This window comes from Mastigoproctus giganteus, chromosome 3 (genome assembly GCF_048544385.1).
Source record: "Mastigoproctus giganteus isolate SK-2022 chromosome 3, ASM4854438v1, whole genome shotgun sequence".
Taxonomy (NCBI): Eukaryota; Metazoa; Arthropoda; class Arachnida; order Uropygi; family Thelyphonidae; genus Mastigoproctus; species Mastigoproctus giganteus.
Window position 1 is genome coordinate 238,658,260 of NC_143577.1, and position 21,164 is coordinate 238,679,423.

Genomic DNA, 21,164 nt, shown 5'->3' on the forward strand with positions numbered 1-21,164 from the left:
TGCACTGCAATGTTTCAGCTTTAATTTTGATAGAATCAGTTCGAAACCCTTCACGGTAATTTCTTTCTTTTCTTTTTCAACATTTTATTTCATGTCTATTTTTTATAATCAATTATATTAATAATCGATTATGGAAATCATTCGATTATGTCTATCACTACTATAAAAAAAACGTAACAGGGAACCCGCTCAGATAAACAAAGCTATGCATGTAAGTGCGATGTCACGTGGTGGCTTAAATAATGATGGACACAATCGAAATAATCGATTATGGCTTTTTGATAATTAAACTGAAACGTATAATCGGAAATGGGGCTGATATGGGGACACAGACAGAAAGAAAGAAAGAGAGAGTCCCCACCCCAGGAATCCCGTTGCTAAGAGCTGCAGACTACATCTTCTAAACTGGAAGGTTTCCCAAAACATCCTGTACTTCCTCTCTGTCTAATCTAGAAACTACTCCTATGTGTCTGTCCCCCATGGGCATACTTTACATTTCGTAGAATTCAACTTTAGCTGCCACTTTTTGGCCCATACTTACAGCCGGTCCGAATCCATTTGAAGCATATAGCCTGGTTCTGATGGTTAAACCACCCTTCCAACCTTTAAGTCGTCAAAAAACTTTGACAACTTCCCCTGTATTCTTTCATCAACATCATTTAGGAAGATAAGAAACAAGAGAGGTCCGAGTGGTCAGTGCTAGGGTACATACAAGTACACTTGCTTTGAGTGACCGCGGTTCAAGCTTGCATGACACTACTAAATACGGTGCTGTTTCATATATTCTCCATTTTGGAAATTTTTATTATTTATTTTATTTTTATTTCACTGATCCCTGAGGAACTCTACCTGCTACTCCAGTCCACTCTGAAGAATACCCATTTGTGACGACTGTCTCCTATCCTTCGGCCAACCTCTAATTCACTGATGAATCTTCCCTCTTATCCCAATCTGCTGTACTTTTTGCAATAATTAAAATTAATTAATTAAAATACTGATATATAATGTCAGAGTTGTTTCTTACATGATTCAAAAGAGAGATGACCGATTTCTCTGAATAATCATTTTGGGTAAGTGCACACTTAACAGTGTGCACTTACACAGGAAGTGATTGACAAATAAACATCCCCAGGACACCAATAAATTAAATTAAATTATTACATAAAGTTAGGTTACTTAAATACGATAATTAGTGATTAGTTTTTCATTTAGCAATTATAACACGTAATATTTTTGAATAATGCTAGGTAACGTTATACAAGATTGTTTTTTTTTTTTTTTTTTTTTTTTTTCTTACCCATTTTATGCAACGCTTGACAAATCGTTTTGGTTGTATATACGTAGGTAGACTTTCACTAGATAAAATATGCTTAACTTAAACAGATTTGTGAGTCCAAAGCATACAGAACTTCCGTTATAGCAGCTTCCAGATGCTATACGACAAAACACCTTTTTAGATTTTAAGACGGCCTTCAATCTTCGCGGCATACTCTCAAACAGCTTTTATAAATGTCAGGTGATATTTTCCTCCCCTTGGTCTTCAAAGCAGCTACCAGTTCGGCCTTGTTCTTTAGCCGATCTCGACGAAGATACTCGATAGGGTTCAGATCAGGACTCTAGGCTGGCCAATCCAACTTTTCCACACCCATGTCCTCAAACCACTCTGTTACGACCAGAGCAGTATGTATGGCATGGCGCGTTGTCTTGCTGATACAGGTATGGGCCTTCCCCGAAGTATTGCCATAATGTGGGAAGTCCAGGCTGTCCTGGTATATTGCACAGCATTCATGGTTTTGTCGATAACGACTAATGGGCCCAAGCCGAACCATGAAAGGAGCCCCATACCATGACACTGCCTGCACCAAACTTCATTGTTGGAAGGATACAATTAGGAAGGAACTGTTCCCCTGGCATTCGCCACACCCAGGAACGGCCACCAGACTGGTACAGTGCGAACTTCGACTAGAGTGCGTCCATAGAACTGTTTCCCACTGCTCTACAGTCCAGGATTCGCGCTCCTTACACCATGTTAATCGGCGTCTAGCATTTGTTGAGGTGATCAATTGCTTGTGAACAGATGAACGACCATTGTAACCCACATCATGGAATGTCCTTCGTATTGTACTAGTGCTGACATTAGTCCCGATACTCTCACAGAGGGTTTGTGTGACTTCAGACAATGGCAAATTACGATTTTTGCGCGCACAGTTCTTCGCAGAATTCTCTTATTATTATTATTTATATGGTGCAAGGAAACCTGAGGCTTATGCTACACCAACCAAAAAAAATTTTTTTCAATTACCCTGAGAGAGAGAGAGAGAGAGAGAGAGAGAGAGAGAGAGAGAAGTAAAAGGGATTCACCAAGAAAGAGAAGAATGATGATATCCAGCTCAGGACTCTGGATGTGCCAAGCCCATACTCGCCAGATGTGAGCCCCTGGGGTTCCGTTCAGTTTTCGGTGTTTACCAGGCCGTTTTTTTGGCAGATTCAGTCCCATTCCTCTTCTATTTGCATATGACGTCACTAACCGTTGACCTAGGGATCCCCAGAGTGATTGCGATGTCTCGTACAGAACTCTTGCTCATGTGCCATCCTACTATTATTCTATATTGGAAGTCTGTTAATTCTGTTGAACATGTCATCTTACATGCCCAGTTTTGCAATTGTCTGTTCGAAGCCCAGTGTACATATTTATAGCAGGTTCTGCGACGTGTTGCATGCATAGGACCTGTTTCCCCCCATCCATGGAGGGGTGTCCGGATATTAATGGTAGGGCAGTGTATATATATATATATATATATATATAAAAGAGGTGGAATTGTGTGTGTGTGTGTGTGTATATATATATATATACACAATTCCATAATGGAGGATAAACATAGAGGTATAATGGGGAAAGCATGGAGGATAAAAGGGGAAGGGGAAAAAGAGAAGAAAGGACAGGTAAAAAAATCGTATAATTACCTATAAAGCATATAAATTTAATCGAGAAAGAGCTTTGCTGTACACCTCATAACCTGATGATAGCGTCTTCATCAGGTCAACCGCTGGAATTGTAAGAAATAACAACAACATCGTGTCTCTATTTCCGATGTAAAATTCATGACAAGAAGAGTAAAAACAAGTTATAAGAATAATTTTTAGATTAAAATTAATAGAAATGAAGAGAAACCAAAATAAAGGCAGAAAGAAAGGGAAAAAATAACATATATATGGCATGTATTTTGGCAGTTGGCACAACAGGGGCAAATATAGATCTCATATACTAATAATAAAATAATTACATAGTAGTACACGCGTGAAAGATGAGTAAATTTATAGAGATGAATATAGAACTGATATTGTATAAAAATATATGATCTGAAATATATTTCTCACAAAATATTTTGTTATTTAGATACATTGATGATCTCTGTGTGCTTAACTGTACAAATTGTCTTAAAAATTTTGGCATTTATATCTTGGCATTTGGAAAAGACTAATGACTGTAATCATATTTCCAATTACTTGGCTCTGAATATCAACATAATAATGGACACACCTCTACAAATCTTTACAATAAACGTAATTGTTTCAAATTTTGAAGTTGTTAATTTTTATCATTGGTTTTCTAATATTTAATCTCGTGTAATCCTAACATGGCAGTTTTATTTTAGCTCATAATTTAAAAAAAAAATGATAGTTCTTTTTTTTTTTGTTATTCAAAAAGTGTTATTCAATAATTATTTACAAATAACTGTAATCCGCACTGAGTTAGAAAGAACTATATACAATATCTAAAATATTTTGAAACATTCTATCAGAATAAAAACTTCCATTACGTATAATCGGATGCAGAATATCCTTGCACCTGTGAGCGACGATCTAATCACCAACAGGTACTATCTGGTATAAAGCGCGAACTATTTGGATTCAAAAACTTCCTAGCGGATTTTACAGGTGTTCCAAGAGCAAAATTTGTTTTACATCCTGTTAATAAACCAAACTTGATACCATTTTCATGTGTACTGTTCATACAGTAGTAAATTTATGGATTTATTTATGGACCATTACATAATATTACATTGAATTGAACAATTCGAACTTCCGTAATAATTCTCAGAGGATAGTCGAGGGAGAAAATAAGTAGTTTTACGAGTACTGTGTGGAAGTTTAACTTAATATAATACTTTTTTCTCAATAAAATTCACTTAATAACAAAAATTCACCTAGTTTAATTAGTGTTATTTACAGTTATATTAATTCAACATGAACAGGGGCTCATAGTTGGTGAGTATGGGCTTGGCACACCCAGGGTCATCAGCTGGATATCATCACTCTTCTCTTTCTTGGTGATTCCCTTCTACTTCACTCTTGCTTACTCTCTCTCTCTCTCTCTCTCTCTCTCTCTCTCTCTCTCTCTCTCAGGGTAATTCAGAATTTTTTTTTTTTTTATTTGGCTGGCGTAGCACAAGCCTCACCATATAGCTAATAATAATAATAATAATAACAACAACAATTATTATTATTATTATTATAACGGCCAGATTCATTACATCCGCCTATACATGACGTCACCTTTAACTGCTTCCGATTATTCATTTTACATTTTACAGTTACTTTTAAAAATCCGAAAAAGATAAGTTAAATTAGTTCGCTGGTAACCGTAATTATTAAGAGTTGTTCTGAGAAAAAGTTACAAGTTATTTCGCGAAAAGTAACTAAGTTACTTTCAAGTATTTTTTTCTTTCTTTCTTTTCTTTTTTAATGCACATTGTATGCACTAATTGCACATTGTACATAATATGGAGAATTGGGAATAAAACGGGGAATGACACGCATTCTAAATAAACGGCAATAGCTGCTTGAAAAAATCTTCGTATGTGGCCGTTGATCATTCATTTTTAAGAATTTTTTTTTTTTTTTTTATGAAATCCCAAACACGAAAGGTATCAAATCCCAAATGAAAGAAAAGGGGTGGGGGAGGAGATACTGGAAACTTTGTTCTAGAGAAAAAACATGGGTTTCTCCACTTCAAGCTCCAATAAGCAAAGTTGTGGTATTGCACCAGTTGATAAGAGTCACCTCCCACCTATTGTTAGTATTAGTACTTATTAGTATTATATTGTATTATAGTATAGTGCTATTTTATCTTAGTGTTAGTAGTGATACTAGTTAATATTAGTAAGAGGCCGCCGTAGCCTAGTGGTAAGGCGCGTGGGTGTATAAGTACACGTGCATTGAGTGACCGGGGTTCAAGCCCGTGACTGCTCAATGCAGTCACGGGCTTGAACCCCGGTCACTCAATTTTTTTTTTTTTTTAGTACTAGTGCGTGAGTTGAAGGAGGGCGGGGGGGTGCTGGAAACTTTGCTCTAGAGACTAAACATGGGTCTCCAATACGCAAAGTGGTGGTATTGCAACTGAAGCGCTGCGTTGAATTTCAGACGCTTACTGAATAGTAATAAAACATGATAAATTAAAAAATAATAACAAAAATAAGCGAAAAGCAGAGACTTTTATGCCGGATCCGAAAACATTTCGTTTCTGCGCATCCGCCACATTGACCATTCACTCTTCCAACCAGTGGATGGCAGACAACAAACATAAATATACAGTGTTCAGCTACAATATACTGTATATTGTGATATGCATGGAAAAGATAAATAATTACAGGATTTCTATTGGTCTGACTTTAATGAAGTTTGGGAAGGCTCGACAAATCGTAACAGAGCGAAATATAAAATTTCATGAAATTCCATCTTCTGGGAGTCGATATATTATATGCGAACGGTAAAAAAACATAATAATAAAATAAATAATAATAATTTCCGGATTTCTATTGGTCCAATTTTAATGAAATTTGGGATGGCTAGACAAATCTTTTAAAAGGTCCAAATATAAAATTTCATGAAAATCGATCCACTAGGAGCCGAGTTATTACATGTGAACGGGAAGGACATGATGAAGAGAACAAGTGCATTACACATATATGAAAACGGGCCTAAAAATTATAAATAAATGAAAATATTTGATATAAAATATATAATGCAATAATTTGAATGAGAAGTGCTGCCTAATTAATTCTACTGCAAAACTGAAAATTCAAAATCAACAATATATTTTCGAAAACTCTTAAGCACTGATTGCTGCTACCGAAATTTCTGGAGAATTAATATTTGCAACTCTTGCAGCGATTAAATTTTTTTTTTTTTTATGTGAACCCCAAACACGAGAGGTATTAGAACCTCTCGTGTTTGGGGTTCTTAGTACCGTGCTTGGGTTGGAGGTTGAGAAGACGAAAGAAGATATTTGTTGACATTGGACTTGAACTTCTGTAGACTGTAATTTTCAGGAAATACGTATGAAGGAAGGTTGTTCAGGAAAACGGCAGTTGAATGAATAAATGAGGAAGATGAAAAGTTGGTTCTGTGGGTTTGAAGTTGGACAGTATATGGATGTTGGCTGGTGGCGGCACTTGTTCGGACTGTTTTGAAAGAGAGAGCGGGAATTATAGAAGCCAATTCAGAAGAACAGTGCCCATGGAAGTATCTGTAGAAGAGGCATGCAGCAGAAACAGTACGTCTATGAGAAAGCGAGTGGAGAGACTCTGTTAGAGATGAATCATTAATTAACCTAACTGCCCTCTTCTGAATGGAATCAAGAAGCCTGAGAGAGGTTTTGGGGGGCACTACCCCAGATGTGGGAACAATATTCCATGGCAGGGCAGATTTGCGATTTATACAGAGTGAGCAGCTGTTTGGAAGAAAAGTAACGCCGAGAGCGAAAGAGAAAACCAAATTTTTTAGATGCAGAGGAAGCAATATTTGTAATGTGCTTGTGCCAAGAGAGATTAGATATCAGGTAATCCTCAAAAGAGATATATCATTTTGCCTAGAAATCGGAGTGTCACTAAAGATAAGCATAGGAGCAGAAGAATCCTTTTTGCGAGATATAAGACAAGACTGAGTTTTAAAAGGGTTGAAATCAACTAAGTTGTCTTTGCCCCACTGGAGAATTATCTGAAGATCGACATTTAAGGAATTGGTAGCAGATTTTCGAGAAGTTGAAGCTGATTGAGCAGGACAAGGTTTCTCAAAATGGAAAGTGGAATGCAATGTGATATCATCGGCAAAACTATGGATAGGATTTCCAGTCAATGGAAGAAGGTCATTAATATACAAGAGGAAAAGAGTGGGGGAAAGAGCTGAACCTTGGGGGACACCGGCATTAGTGGAGAAGTTAGAAGACAGAGAGCCATCTACCATCACCCTCAGTGAGCAATCAGAGAGAAAACTGAATAACCAATTACTAAAAACAGTTGGCAAACCATAAGATGGAAGCTTGTTTAGAAGACCTTTATGCAAAACACGATCAAAAGCCTTTGAGATGTCAAGAGCAACTACTTGTGTTTCACCGAACCTTTCCACTGAATTAGTCCATAAATGGGTAACATAAGCCAGAATATCACCAGTGGATCGACACTGACGGAATCCATACTGGCGATCGTTGATCAGACAGAAGGTTTCTAGGTAGTTTAAGAGTTGGCGGTTAATTGATTTCTCCATTACTTTAGAAAGGGTAGAAGTAATTGCAATAGGAAGATAATTGGATGGGAGGGATTTGTCACCCTTTTTAGGAACTGGCTGGATATGAGCAAATTTCCAAGCAGAAGGAAAAACACCTTTGGAATAAGAAAGTGAAAAAAGGCGGCAAAGAATAGGAGTAAGTTCAGGAGCACAGGTTTTGAGAACAAGTGGAGAAATACCATCAGGACCTGGAGCTTTCTTAGCATCAAGATTCATCAAAATCCTTCTGATATCCTTTTGACGGAAGACCACAGGAGGCATCGAATGGAGCGTGTTGAGAATGGTGGGAGGTGTTTTACCAAGATCATTAATATATGAGCTGGAAGAAAAATGGGATGCTAGCAGGTCAGCTTTATCCTTGGCGGAAGTGACAACAGAACCATCTGGTTTGGACAGAGGTGGGAGCAGAGATGGGCAAAAGTTGCAGCCAATAGCTTTGGCAAGAGATCAGAATGCTCGGCTACCATTAGGGCAAGAAGCAAGTTTTCTACTCTTAGCCTGTTCAAACTCTAGTTTAGACTGATTAATAACTGCTTTACAATTGTTGTGAGCTTTGGTGTAGGCAGAAAATGAAACTGAAGAATTAGAAACAAGCCAATTACGATATGCAACATTCTTCTCTTGAACAGCCTTAGCACATTTATTGGAAAACCAAGGTTTAGATAAAGGACGAGATTTTAAAGTGGAGTGTGGGATAAAGGATTCCATTCCTGCAAGAATACTTTAGCAGAATAATTTCACAAGATCTACAAAACTTGCTATCACCGACAGCCAGACGCCAGTCTTAACTCTAATTCCAGCATTTGTCCCGTATTTACTTCCTGTTTCTTCGCCAGATGTCACCGATCAAAGAAATGTCCCGACAGTACCATAGTCCACCGCACCATTGTTTTCCAGAGTTAACACCTATTACCAAGCCGTTGCTACCAGTTTCCATTGTTTGGTTTGTCCCTGTGTGCTGGGAGTCGAAGTGTACCCAGGTTGCTAATAGCCTTTCAGCTTACCGCTCCCTTTCTATAAACGTTGTCTAATTTAATCCCTTGCGAGTGACCTTAGTAATATTCTTGACTTGTAAGGATTCGCTCCCCCATATTGCTATATTATAAGTTTTACTTTTCTATAAAATAATATACTTGTAAGATTTTACATCTTACAGTACCATGACATTTCCCAGGAATACATTCATATCCCTATCCAGTCGATGCCATGCAATGTGCAGCTGTCATCAGAGTAAGGAGTGGGCCAACGAAATATTAGTGTGTGCATTTTGTTGTTTTTTTGGTTATATGGCTGCCTGTCGTCCTAGTATGAGGTATGAGGTATATTGAGGGTCTAGCGGCTCCTGGGATTTCTCCCATCTCCGCGAATGTTCTATGTATCGGTGACAGTACCCTGTCAAAGCCAGAGATTTAGAAGTGTGTGGGTCAAAGTTCAAAGTGTATTTGTAAGTTAATGGCGGCTTCCAGGGTGTCCCCTATATCCGCCGTTTGTTAGGCTTTTTCGCCAATTGCCGGCTGAAAAAAAAAAAAAAAAAAAAAGTAGGTTCAAATTTGAATTTTGGGAAAAAAAAAAAAAAAATTTAAATTTTAAATTTTTGAATTTTGAAGGAAAAAAAAAAGAAAAATTTTGCATCTAATAGATGAAATTTTGAGTTAGGTGTGCAGTAGCGTTGTGTTTGCGTTGTGTGTTAGCCGGCACCTGGCATTTAGCAGTAAGGGGCTGCGGGCAGAGTTGTGTCCCAGCCCCCCACTCCCATCCCTAGCCACGTGGAGGCAGCCAGGATCTACTTTCTATTTATAAACTTATGAGGACGCGGACTAGGCCTGTCAGTCCTATTGGTAGACTCTGTGTTGCCGGGCAATTCCCCGGGGAAGATCCCCCCCGGGAATCACCAGGCCACACATTAGCATTGTTTTCTTTCCTAAGAAAAAAAAAAAAAAAAACTCTCACAGGGCTTAATCCTGTCCAAGAGTGGGGGATGTGATGTGGTACCCCAGCTCCTGCAGGGCTTAATCCTGTCCAAGAGTGGGAAGGCTGGAGTCTGGACGGTATTGTTCTATCACGTGTGGGTCATGAGTAGTGTTATATGTTGTGCCCATTGTTTATCCGGCTTATTGGCCGCCAGGCCCCTAATGGGACCAGACGTTGTCCATACCTCGCCACGTGGAGGCTAGCCGGGTGTTACCATTGAGTCAATTGTACTCTGGCTGGTCCTGCCACTTACTTTCCTGGGATTTTAGTGGCTAGGACCTAAAATAAAATTGGAACGACCGCGGTTGATTTTAAATCACTTACATTAAAGCACTAATATGGGGTTGACGCTGAAAGCCTGTTTCTGAAGTGCCTAAAAGGTTGGGCGAAATTTTTTGGTGTATTTAAATTTGGACGTGTAGGGCTATACGCTGTGCAAGAAAAAGTACTGGGAGGGGAGAATGAAGGCTGGTGGGTGAAATAGGAAGAAGAGGGTCGATAGGGTAGTATGTCGTCCTAGTATGAGCTAAAAAAAATAAGATGATGCAAATTTTTTGAGCACCACTGTAGGTACCAGTACCTTAATTTAACCAAAATTCAACAGCTCGCGACAGAGCTGTTGAAGCTCTATCGCGAGCTTCAACTCGTAACTGGAACTCGAAACTTGTAACTTCACTTCGTAACTGGAACAGGCCCAACGACATGATGAGACAGAAAACTACATGGTTTAATTTCGAAGGTTTATATTAAACAGCCAGTGTGGGACAAAAGAGACAAACTACATTCAAACACAAATATTATGTATATATCTTCAGACAACTTCGCCCCTTTGTTAACTTTTTTCTTTTAGTAAATTTAAAATTGCTATATATTTTTTTCCGCTAAATGATTTTCAACCAAATAATCGACCGGTTTCGTTATGACTTCACCTTGGGGCTGAATTTTTCCGACTTCGAAGATATATATACAAAGGGTACTAGGAAAGTTTTGCAATACAGCTTTGTTTATTTAATTTTTTCAAAGTAATTTCCTCTACATTCAATACACCTCTCCATCCTCCGAAACCAATCTTCAAACCAGTTCTGCCAAGTTTCACTAGGGAGTAAAGCACACTCGTTGTCCCAAGCCCGTAGAAGGCCCTCATCACTGGAAAACCGCCTCCCTTTTAGCTTCATTTTCACATGCGGGAACAGTGCAAAGTCGCAGGGAGCAAGGTCTGAACTGTAGGGAGGGTGCTCGAGAAGTTTCAGTCCTGTCGTGGTCAAATATTCGGTGCAGGCTTTGGCGCGGTGAGCTGGAGCATTATCGTGATGGAGGTACCAGGTGTCCATTCTTGACTTTGGCCGCAGGTTCTTCATAGATCCAATGACTTTAGGCAGGCATTGTTCAGTATACCACTTAGCTGTGACTGTCTTCTGCGTGTCCAAAACGACACGTTCCACAATTCAACTCGATTTGAAAAATACAGCTATCATTTTCTTCTTTACAGATCGGGATTTTCTGACAATTACGGGTGTGTCGTCATCATCAAAGACCCAAACTTTGTTTTGAGCCTTGGTCGGCAGATCGTAATAGTACAGCCAAGTCTCGTCACCTGTCACGATGTTGTTCACATACCGAGATTGTCCCTTATCAAAGTTTTTTAACATCTCCCGGCACCAAATCACACGTCGTGTCATCTGCTCTTCAGTCAGTTGATGCGGCACCCAGAGAGAACAAAGTTTCTTCACGTGCAAATGATCTTGCAGAATCGAACGAATTGCTGGTGCATTTAGGCCCAAAGTATCCTCTATCTGTTGGTAGGTCACTCGCCTGTTTTCGTCAAGCATTTTCCTCACAGCAGTAACGTTTTCCTCCGTAACTGACGTTCGTGGCCTTCCCGGCCTCTCAGAATCCTCCAGAGTGAAATTTCCCCTTTGGAATTCTCTATACCACCTGAATATCGTTGTACGATGTGGACAGTCATCATCTAGTGCTAGAGTCATTTCTTCTAAGCATTGGTCTATGGTTAAACCACGCACGAAATTATACCGCAAAACTGTCCTTATCTCATTTCGTGACCACGATGCCATCGCAAGCACTTTACACTCTCACTACTAATGAATAACTGAGCCCATCGACTTGGCGCGGCGGCTACTATGCACGTATGAACATGTCTCAACATGCAGCAACAAGCAGCTTCCTGTGATTCATTGTTGCGTCATATTGCAAAACTTTCCTAGTACCCTTTGTATATATAAGAAGACCGCTGCTTTTTAACTTTTTTTTTTTTTTTTTAATTTGAAATCGTACACTTGCAATAAATATACTGCCCTTCCACTTTCAGTTATTTCAGTGCTGATTCCAACGAACATTTTATCGAAATTTCCTGTGATGAGCATTAGAAAACCACCGACTCCCCTTCCTTTTCCTATAATTGTTTATCTCCTGATAAGTTTTCACCTGAAATTTACTGGACCCTCTGCTGAATCCCAGGAAGAGTTGTTCGGCAATTTAGTGGTCAGTTTTAGGATACCAGTTTACCTGAGAGAGCTAAAGGGATTAACGTTCCACAATTCAGTGGCGCCTGTAAAACCTACCCAACCACATGGCCACGTACTCAGAAGTCGCGCTGGTCAACCGCTTTTTATGTGTCCATAGCCAGTAAGTAGTTTCAACTGCATGTCGATGCTGGTTCCAGGTAAGCGGCCACCTGCGTTCTACGTATAAGCATCCTAAATGAGTGTGAGACATTTTTTCTCCCAGAAACTCCAGTTTTTTGTTCAGCGAAACAGGCAAACCGACCAGAGAACATACAACTTACGGACAATTAACATAGGGGCATATACGATTGTTCTCTGATGATCCTTATATAATAGTTTTTTTTTCCTTAAGTACAAAGGGTAAGTGTTTTGAAGCCAGACATTGTTGTAAAATATGAATTTAATTTTAATGTTTTCAAAGACATGCTCATCCACAGTTCACAGGGATCCTGACGAAGCCTGACCTATTACTTAATGCCACAACGAACGGCACACATGGTGTTATACACGGATTGTCGTCAGCCAGCATACCAGCTGCAAATGCAACATGCAATTGACAGATGAACCAGGAAAAAGTTTACCATGCACATGTTTTTCGTTTTTTAAAGACGTTTTTGTCGACTGGAGAATGGCGTGCTTTCCATCTGCAATATGATTAAGAGGAAGTAATCTTTCATTTGTGATTGGTCCATTCTTCTTTGCAGAGAGAACTGTGAGCGAAATCACAATTACCTAGATATGTCCGAATTCGACTATCCACAATATGAACTACGGTCAGCCTATTTTTCAAAAAAACGGGGCACTACCACGCTATGGTTTTTAGCTTCACTTCATCAGTGCATTCCAGGATAGTGGCTCGAGCATGGTGACCCAATCCATGCCATTACGCGTGCAAGTTTCGTTTTGTGGTACTAAAAAAAAAAAAGAGAAACAGTTTAGCAAACTTTAGTGGAAAATATCAGTGACTTCTAGACACGAATTATCACCTCAACTGAGACTATCCATGCCGGGGTGTTGACCCGAACCAGGTCTGAAATCGATTATCGATTAGATGTATTATGAGCAACTCAAGGAGCGCATCTAGAATGTTTTGAACACGTCGATAAAATTTTCGTTTCTCTGAACAATAAGGATGATTCATGTTTTCCTATCTCATTTACTTTTTTAAATTGAGGAATCAAGTTGTAACGATAATTTTTAAAACACTTTGCTGGACTTCAGCTGTATTTTATCAGAAAGAGAGAGAAGGGCAGAGAGAGCATGGAATGAATTGTGCACAGTTATCCTACGTTGTACTTTCTGTTTCATCTATACGGCGCAATATGACCTAAATTATTGATGCTCCAAACCCTTAAAAAACCCAACAGCACATTGTTAATTGAAAAATTACACAGCTGACTAATTTTTAGTCCGGTGTCAGTATTTTAACAGATATGGATAATTTTAAAATACTTAAATTAATAATTAACTAATGGTTTACGTAGTGAGAGAATAAGTCACTGAGATCAGTGACTTATTCTCCCAACTAGGTAAGGTCCTGGCAGTCGCTAGGCCTTTTGGCACCTCTATGCGAATTAAAAAAAATGCCATTCATGCTTTTTTAAAAGTAAAGAGCAAGCTTGTATTGAATCATTCACATTTAAATCACTCTAAACATTACAATGTAACTGCAAGGAATGCAATCATGTGCACAGTCCAAATGTTAATCATAAGATTGCGGTAATTTGCTAGAGCAATTTATAAAGGATTTATATTCTAGAAAGAAGAAGAATGAATGAGTAGTGAAGGTTATCCAGCATTTTTCCTACCACAAATGATGGATCTTTCTATTACCTGATTCATGTGGCGACCGCTGCTCCCTTCCATTCGTGCTAAGTGGCAGAAAAAAGAGTGGAGGAAAAAAATTAATTTTCAATATGCCAATCTCACCGCGACAATTGGGCATCTTACCTGTTGTTGCAGAAATATGGACTGTTGTTGCTGCAGCAGTTGCTGTAGTTGGCTTGGAGATAACACTTGGTGTTGTAACAACTGTTGCATCTGCTGCTGTGCAAGAACCTGAGGACTCATCATCAAGAGAGGTGGAGGCCCTGGGAGTGAGGTGTCAGCAGGCATCTTATCACTGGATGAATGACCCACTTTGAGCATTTGGTTCTTGATACCCTGCAAGATTCGCAAATAACTGCATTAGCCATTCGTTCTCTGCATCAAAAAAAAAAAAAAAAAAAAAAAACAATTTAAACATATCTTATTAAGACAGGAGCAATATTTGTACCATTACTTTCATAACACTAACTAGAAACTCCATCTTTGACAAATAGGCCGGGAGGACATTTGGGGTATTTCAATGCTAAAATCTCAAATTTGGAAAATAAAAATACACTGCTTAACAAAATTAACAGAACACGTAGAAAATACACGAGTTACAAGTGGTGTAACTCGTGCAGCTTGCGAAGAAGCAGGAAAAAATTCGGTATGGTGGTGGTGTACCACATAATAACGATGAAATGAGAAGACAGCGAGAAACTCTGGAAAAGTATAAGGGACTTTTCCAAAGAATTATCAAAAAAAGTCACGTTACAAAAGTCGATACAAGATGTTCGAAAATATGCTCACATGACATCAGTACGGCGTATAATCCCCTCCAACGGCTCGACAGGCCCAACAGCAGTAAACCATGCTCGATATAAGGGTGTATATAAGATTCTGTGACAGCAAATCCTATTCTTCCACTAGCGCAGACCTTAGATCACGAAGTGACCGAGGAGTTGGCTGTAAGCGTGCAATGCGACGCCTAAGGGCGTCGCACAGATGTTCAATCGGAATTAAGTCTGTTAATCGTGCTGGCCACGGCAGTAGTTGGATATCTTCAGTTTCAAGATATTTCTCCACCATTTGAGCGCTATGTGCAGTGGCGCTGTCGTGCATGAAAAAAAAAAAAATCTGGGCCAACCTCACTCCTAAAAAGTCACACATAGGGTTTGAGGATCTGTTCTTGGTACTTCTGCGCAGTTATGAGTCTGCGCGGGTAGCACAGTGGTATTCGAACTGGGCCTTTTCCTGGTGGAAAAGGCCCGGGTTCGAATCCCGTCGATGATGCGAGGAACTTTAATGGGCTTTTTTCACTCCGTGGCTTAGTTAGTCGGTCTCAGGCGTAGATAGCAAGGTTTTTTAATCCAGAAACGGGAGTTTTTCGTCCAGCAAAACAGACAAATCGACCATAGAATAAATTCAATTAACAGACATAACCCCCCCCCCCCATGGCGCCTCCGTAGCCAGGTGGGAAAGAGCAGCAGTGCGTAGCACACGCTTCTTGATTAGACCGGGGTTCGAGCCCGTCACCACCAAATAAGGAAGATGGGGAAAGGTCAGGGAATGACCACCGTATATCCCGGAGCAATATGGCCTTAGTTGCTAATGCTCCTAAAAACCAAATAACAAACTAACAAACAACAGACATAAGAAACATAGCACGGCATATGATTTTAATTTAAATATTCGGGTGGCCTAATATAATAGTTTGGTTTTGGGTTTTTTTTTTTTTTTTTCGTGCAGTTAAGGTACCCCTATCGAAAACATGAAGACGGGTGCGGCCGTTGATCATTAATCTGCCACAGACGAGAACACTGCTTCCATCGTAAGTGTCCCTTTCTCTAATGTTGGAGGAATGGTACTGCATTCCTCGTTGTCTCTAGATGAAATAACGTCTAGAATCTGTTTGTAGACTAAAACGGAACTCATCAGAGGACAGAACTGTACTCCATCTGTCAGGGCTCCAAGTCACATGTTCATGGAACCAGTTTCAACGAGCTCTGGGGTGGTTAATGGGATACAAACCACACTGGCTTCATTGCGTAGAGCCCACTTGAATTGAGCCTTCTTAACACAGTCCGGTTGGAAATTTTTTCACCTGTGGGCGCAGCAACCTCAAGAGACAGTTGATGACAGGACATCGTAGGGTTCCGCATTGCTGTTTGAGCCAGATAGCCGCCTGTTCTGGTTGAAGTAGCCGTCGGGTGACCTTGGCCAACTCTTAATGGTTCCTGTCTCCTAAAACTGCTTCCATAGTGCTGAAACAACACTGCGTGATACATTAAGCCAACGTGCCACCTCCGCTTGCGACTGCCCGGCTTCAAGTCGTCCAACAGCCCACCATCTCAAAGAATCATCTAAACGACGATGACCTGCCATCCTGAGTACTGGAGATGCGGCTATTCCACTGAGCAAGCCAAAAAACGGGAATGAAGTGATGTGGTCGCAATCCGTATTTTTATAAGGATGAATAATTTGCATAATGTGCGGCTCTGTAAGGTGGCAGATCAATTTCTATTGGATACTCGGAAATTGCATGCCAAGATGCCTATCACATCAAATATTCACCTTCTGCGACATTGTTCACAATAAAATATTCATGAAAAATATATTTTCTTTAATTTTGTTGAGCAGTGTAGTGCATCTCGATCATGAGCGAACTAGAAAGCATTTCTTTTACAGACTCAAACATTAAGGGAATCTGTAGAAGCAGATTCGAGTCGTTTACTTTAGTAACTACAGTTGTTCTATATGTAAATTACAGCTTCTCACCACACAAACTGTGCGTACAACACACATGTGGTTACCAGACAAACCGTCTGGTAACCACATGTGTGTTGTGTTATGTGGTTACCAGACAAACCGTCTGGTAACCACATAAAAAGCCTTTCGGTAAGTAAATATACACGATGTTACCAAAAATATGGCAAGTTAAACAGTTAACATATATACAACATTGTACTATTCAAATAAAATTTTATGATTGTAAGGTCTGCTTGTAGCAATGTCACAGCGAATGGTTCTGAAGAAGCCACAGAAGGGGGGAATTTCTACTAGCAAAAGGTACCGATTACATAACTTCGAATAAATTCACAATAAATTATTTTGACAATGGATACACTTATTATTATTCTTAGAAATCACTTAGGCTCCAACCATAGTTAACTAAAACGCGTGTGCTACTGCACACCCACGCTAACCATTAGGCTACGTCAGCCTACTGTCTTTGTTGAGCAGTATCGGGTACCCCTTAAGTCTCTGAATTAAGAGGAGATGGTAGATGTGGGGTGACGAAGAGGAAGGCTGAGGATAGGAGATATGGAGAAGTCGTTGGCTGTCTGCCTGAGCCTACCCATGGCAAAGCACTATTAACAATGATCACGCATTTAGATTCTTTGAAGCAATTAATGTTTCTCTGAAACCAGACTGAATACCATTACAAATATGTCATAAAACGCGCAGTTTCTAGAGAAAATCACAATCAAATAATTCAAGTGGTAAATAGGTGATCCTGTGTTCTGGAAGAGGCAAAAGAGACTAATAGTGGCATAGTGTTTAAGGTAAGGCGCCACCTGTGGTCTCCCACAGGTGGTGCCTTACCTTCTCTGGCTTCTTGGCCGCAGGGCCCCTACGTTGCCCGCCACCACACTGGGAGGTGAGCCAGACTGCCCATCATACTCTGGCTGGCCTCTGCCAGGGTCGCTTGAGCTTCCTGACAGAGGCCACACACAAAAAAAAAAAGAAAAAAAAAATTATTATTATATTTTTTTTGTTGAAGAGAGTTCACAGGGAATAAGAGAGGAGGAGGTAAGACTGTGGGGTGAAAGAAAGTTGGACTAATAGTGAAGACAGTCCACCGTGGACTTAGGCGACGTAGGGGTAGGGAAGGGGATTAAAAGCCGCAGGAGCAGGTGCCCTTGTGTATTGATTTAGCACCCAGTTGAGTGCCAGCAGTGATACCGCACCCTAAATTGGGTGCCAGCATGAATCCTATCCATAAAGGATTTGCAGTATTGTTTCTGTAGCACAGATTTGCATTTATCCTACCCCCGAAGGGGTTAGCGGAGAGTGGGGAGTATTCTGAACTGTCTTAGCAGCGGTGAGCTTGGCACGCCTTGTGGTGAAGACAGCCTGGGAAAATCGAGTGAACGCTATATATTTATCTCTGTCATTTAGCAGATCTTGCTCCTAATTGCGGAGAGTTCCAGGGGGCACATGGCGAAGTTGACTGAAAGTCTGTTCTATTTTACTTATTGGCAAATATGGCCATGTAAATGGATTTCAGGCGAGCGCCGCATAGTTTTTAACTCCGAAACTCGGTTTTCGATCCCATAAGTTGAAAAACACGGTCCAACCGAGCGCCAATAGATCTTTTATTTATCTGACGTTTCACGGCTAATGGTCTTCACTCAATAACAAAACAGCGCAAATTAATCCAGCCTACTGGTAAAATTAGATAAGTGTGCTGGAGATTGGCGGAGTCATGAGGACCAGTAATGCCTCACTTCGACAAATATTATTATTTGAAAGTCAATTCCTTTGATTATGAGTACTAAGTCTTAATGAAAACCATCGAAGAGTGTCGAGGCTTGTATTGTCACAGAATTTAATGGAGATGGGCATTGGTATGAAACTGTCTGACCGTCCATCTATAGAATAAAATGCCAAAAATACTAATCTTATTCAGTCACATTACATAATATAAAAAGCCTGTTCGAATCTAGTATCCACAGAAGGAACTTCTATTTGTTTTTCACATTATGCCTAAGTTAGTCTTAGTAGAGGGTTGCATGATGTATTTCCCTCAAAAACGTGGATGGTTTCATCCCGCAACACACATATTCTTACTTGCTTTGGCTCTTATTCCAAAAATAAGAACAATACATTCTATATTCAAAGTCAGAAGGACAAATTGCGAAATCGCTTTGGAAGCATTAAGAACCACATCACGTTCTCTGTAATCGAAACTCAGTTCCTACATGAGCAAGTCATAAAAGGCTCAAAACCATCTGAGTACTCTGGCGATAAATATGAAGCGTCACTATCAAATTCTTACCATTGAGTTTTCGTATTCTAAGTAACGAGAAACTAGGTGCTGTTTGAAATATACTTTCCACAAAAATAAGGAAAAAACAATTTATTCTTATTGATGTGAATAAAATGAAGATTACTGCACCAGGAATGAGACAGGCATCCATAACTAAACACTCTCTAAACAGTTCTCATGTTTACAGTATTGCGACATCATTTTATCGTTGAGGCGTGTGTTAAATGCCAAACATATAAGGCTATGAGGGCCAGAATGTGTCTGTAATTGAGTATATTCTTCTACTGTTTGCTATTTGCTGGATGAAAAACCACGCAACCCTCACCTAGGACTCACTAACTCAGCCACGTGAGAAAAGCACATAAAAATTCCTAGCCTTTTCCACAGGAGGACGATTATTACAACCACTGCTAATTACGCGAGTTACTATCATTTTGGTTGCTATTTTTGTATTAATTTGAGATTATATTAAGCTTAAGTGTGACCTCCAATTATCCATTTATTACAAACTGCTTTGTTAATTTTTTTATTGCCTATTTGGTCATCATTATAAACAAAGATGCTTGAAGGAATAAAAATCAAAGACAACAGGAGTGCAGATAAGCGAATAATGTCTAAAATCAAGAAGCCTGTAGCCTATTTTGCTCTTTCTTTCCGCCCAACTGCCATTCTCCAAGTGTTTGTATTCCAGTGTCTACGAGGTGCCGCTGCATAATGGCATAAAGCTCAATCTTGCCCTCTTTCTCTATAAGGTGCGTTTCCTACTTTTATCGCGTCAGCAACAACTAAGCACCGCCACCAGCAGCTATACAAGAGCGCCACCTGCACAAAAAGAGACGTTTCTAGCCCAAGTGACATCTAATCTGACACCACAGATCCGACTAAATACGACAGAGATTGATGTCGGTTTAGGACAAAAGAGGACTTAGCTATGGTCGTAGTAGCACGAGATTTGTGTGCTCCCCAATGTGTTCCCTCCCCCCCTTCTTCCCATCTCTCTCTCTCTCTCTCTTGCTCTTCTTTCCCCGAGCTAGCCCAACAGCCAACACAAGTAGTACAGCATTGGCAGTAGTGGTGATACCAATCAATGGTCGACCGATGGTGGTAATCAGGGACTGACTGTGCGTTCGTGTCATCCATCACCAGGCTTGTCAGAGCTTGCTCGGCCTCATGTTCTACCCGTAACGGACAAGTTAAGTTGGTCGGGAGGAGAACGCCACCGCTGACGATGCGAAGAACGTGAGAAGTGACCGCATCTATTGACCCCGACCAGCACGTGGGAGTTGAGAAGAGGTCACGTGACGTGTTGAGAAATTAAAACCCTCCTCAACTTCCCTCTTATCATCCGCAATTTCATATACTCCATTTCTGCCAGACTTTCACTTCGAGAGCAAAAATAATTTGAAAAGATTAAGCATGAACACTTTCCATCCAACAATTTTGAATTTTGATAGTGGGGCTTAGCCCCCATTTATGATCAAAATAATATGGATTTATTCTTACTGCTGCATGATGATTAACGCTCAATAATTCCATGGAACAGTTTTTCCCTCACCACTAACTGTATTAGCCCTTCCCCATTAGAAAATCATGAGACCGCCCCATTTCATTGCGGAAAAGCAGCATTGTTTATTTATTTTTGGCACTATCAGTTGAAATCATCAGTGACCACTGCTGCTCAGGAATTAAGAGGTTGGGCTGCTCTTGCGGGTAGCACTGTGGATGCGATGGCTGAATATTTTTTCGTCTAGCAATTACAAACGCGGCTTATTGACACCTCGACGCGAGGTACAGTAATACACACATTTCAACTGATCCTGTGCGAGCCCACATCACTGACCCAGAGTACAAACAGAAAATCTGTTTACTTTTTATATACATTTTACATAATAGCAAGGCGGCCGGTTGGCATTTAACCAGTTATAAGCTACCGGCATTTTGAACAAACAATTTCAATTTTAGAGTTACCCGAACTGAAGTTCAAACACCTATGCGTATTATGCTTGCAAACTGCATGCGTTCTCTAGTCATCTGTCTGTTTGCTGGATGAAAATATCCTGATTTCGGGAGAAATAAATTGTTGCCCTCGCCGACAAAGAACGACTAACTCGGCTACTGTGAGAAAAAAACCTATATAATTTCCTAGCGTTATTGAAGGAATTCATCACCATCCTTCCACAGAAATGATGGTGATGACAGGTACAAAACCTGTTTACGTTTTGTACCAGTGATCACTATGAATGTCG

The 21,164-nt window shown here is 40.0% G+C and overlaps 1 protein-coding gene across 1 annotated transcript in view; it reads right to left on the reverse strand.

Moving 5' to 3' along the window:
- LOC150088921 (forkhead box protein P1-like) overlaps positions 1–21,164 on the reverse strand; it is a 405,171-nt gene that overhangs the window by 115,620 nt on the left and 268,387 nt on the right. Inside the window, exon 5 of the mRNA XM_090370955.1 lies at positions 14,010–14,222. Coding sequence (XP_090227081.1) covers positions 14,010–14,222 — 213 coding nt within the window. The remainder of the gene's footprint in view (positions 1–14,009; positions 14,223–21,164) is intronic.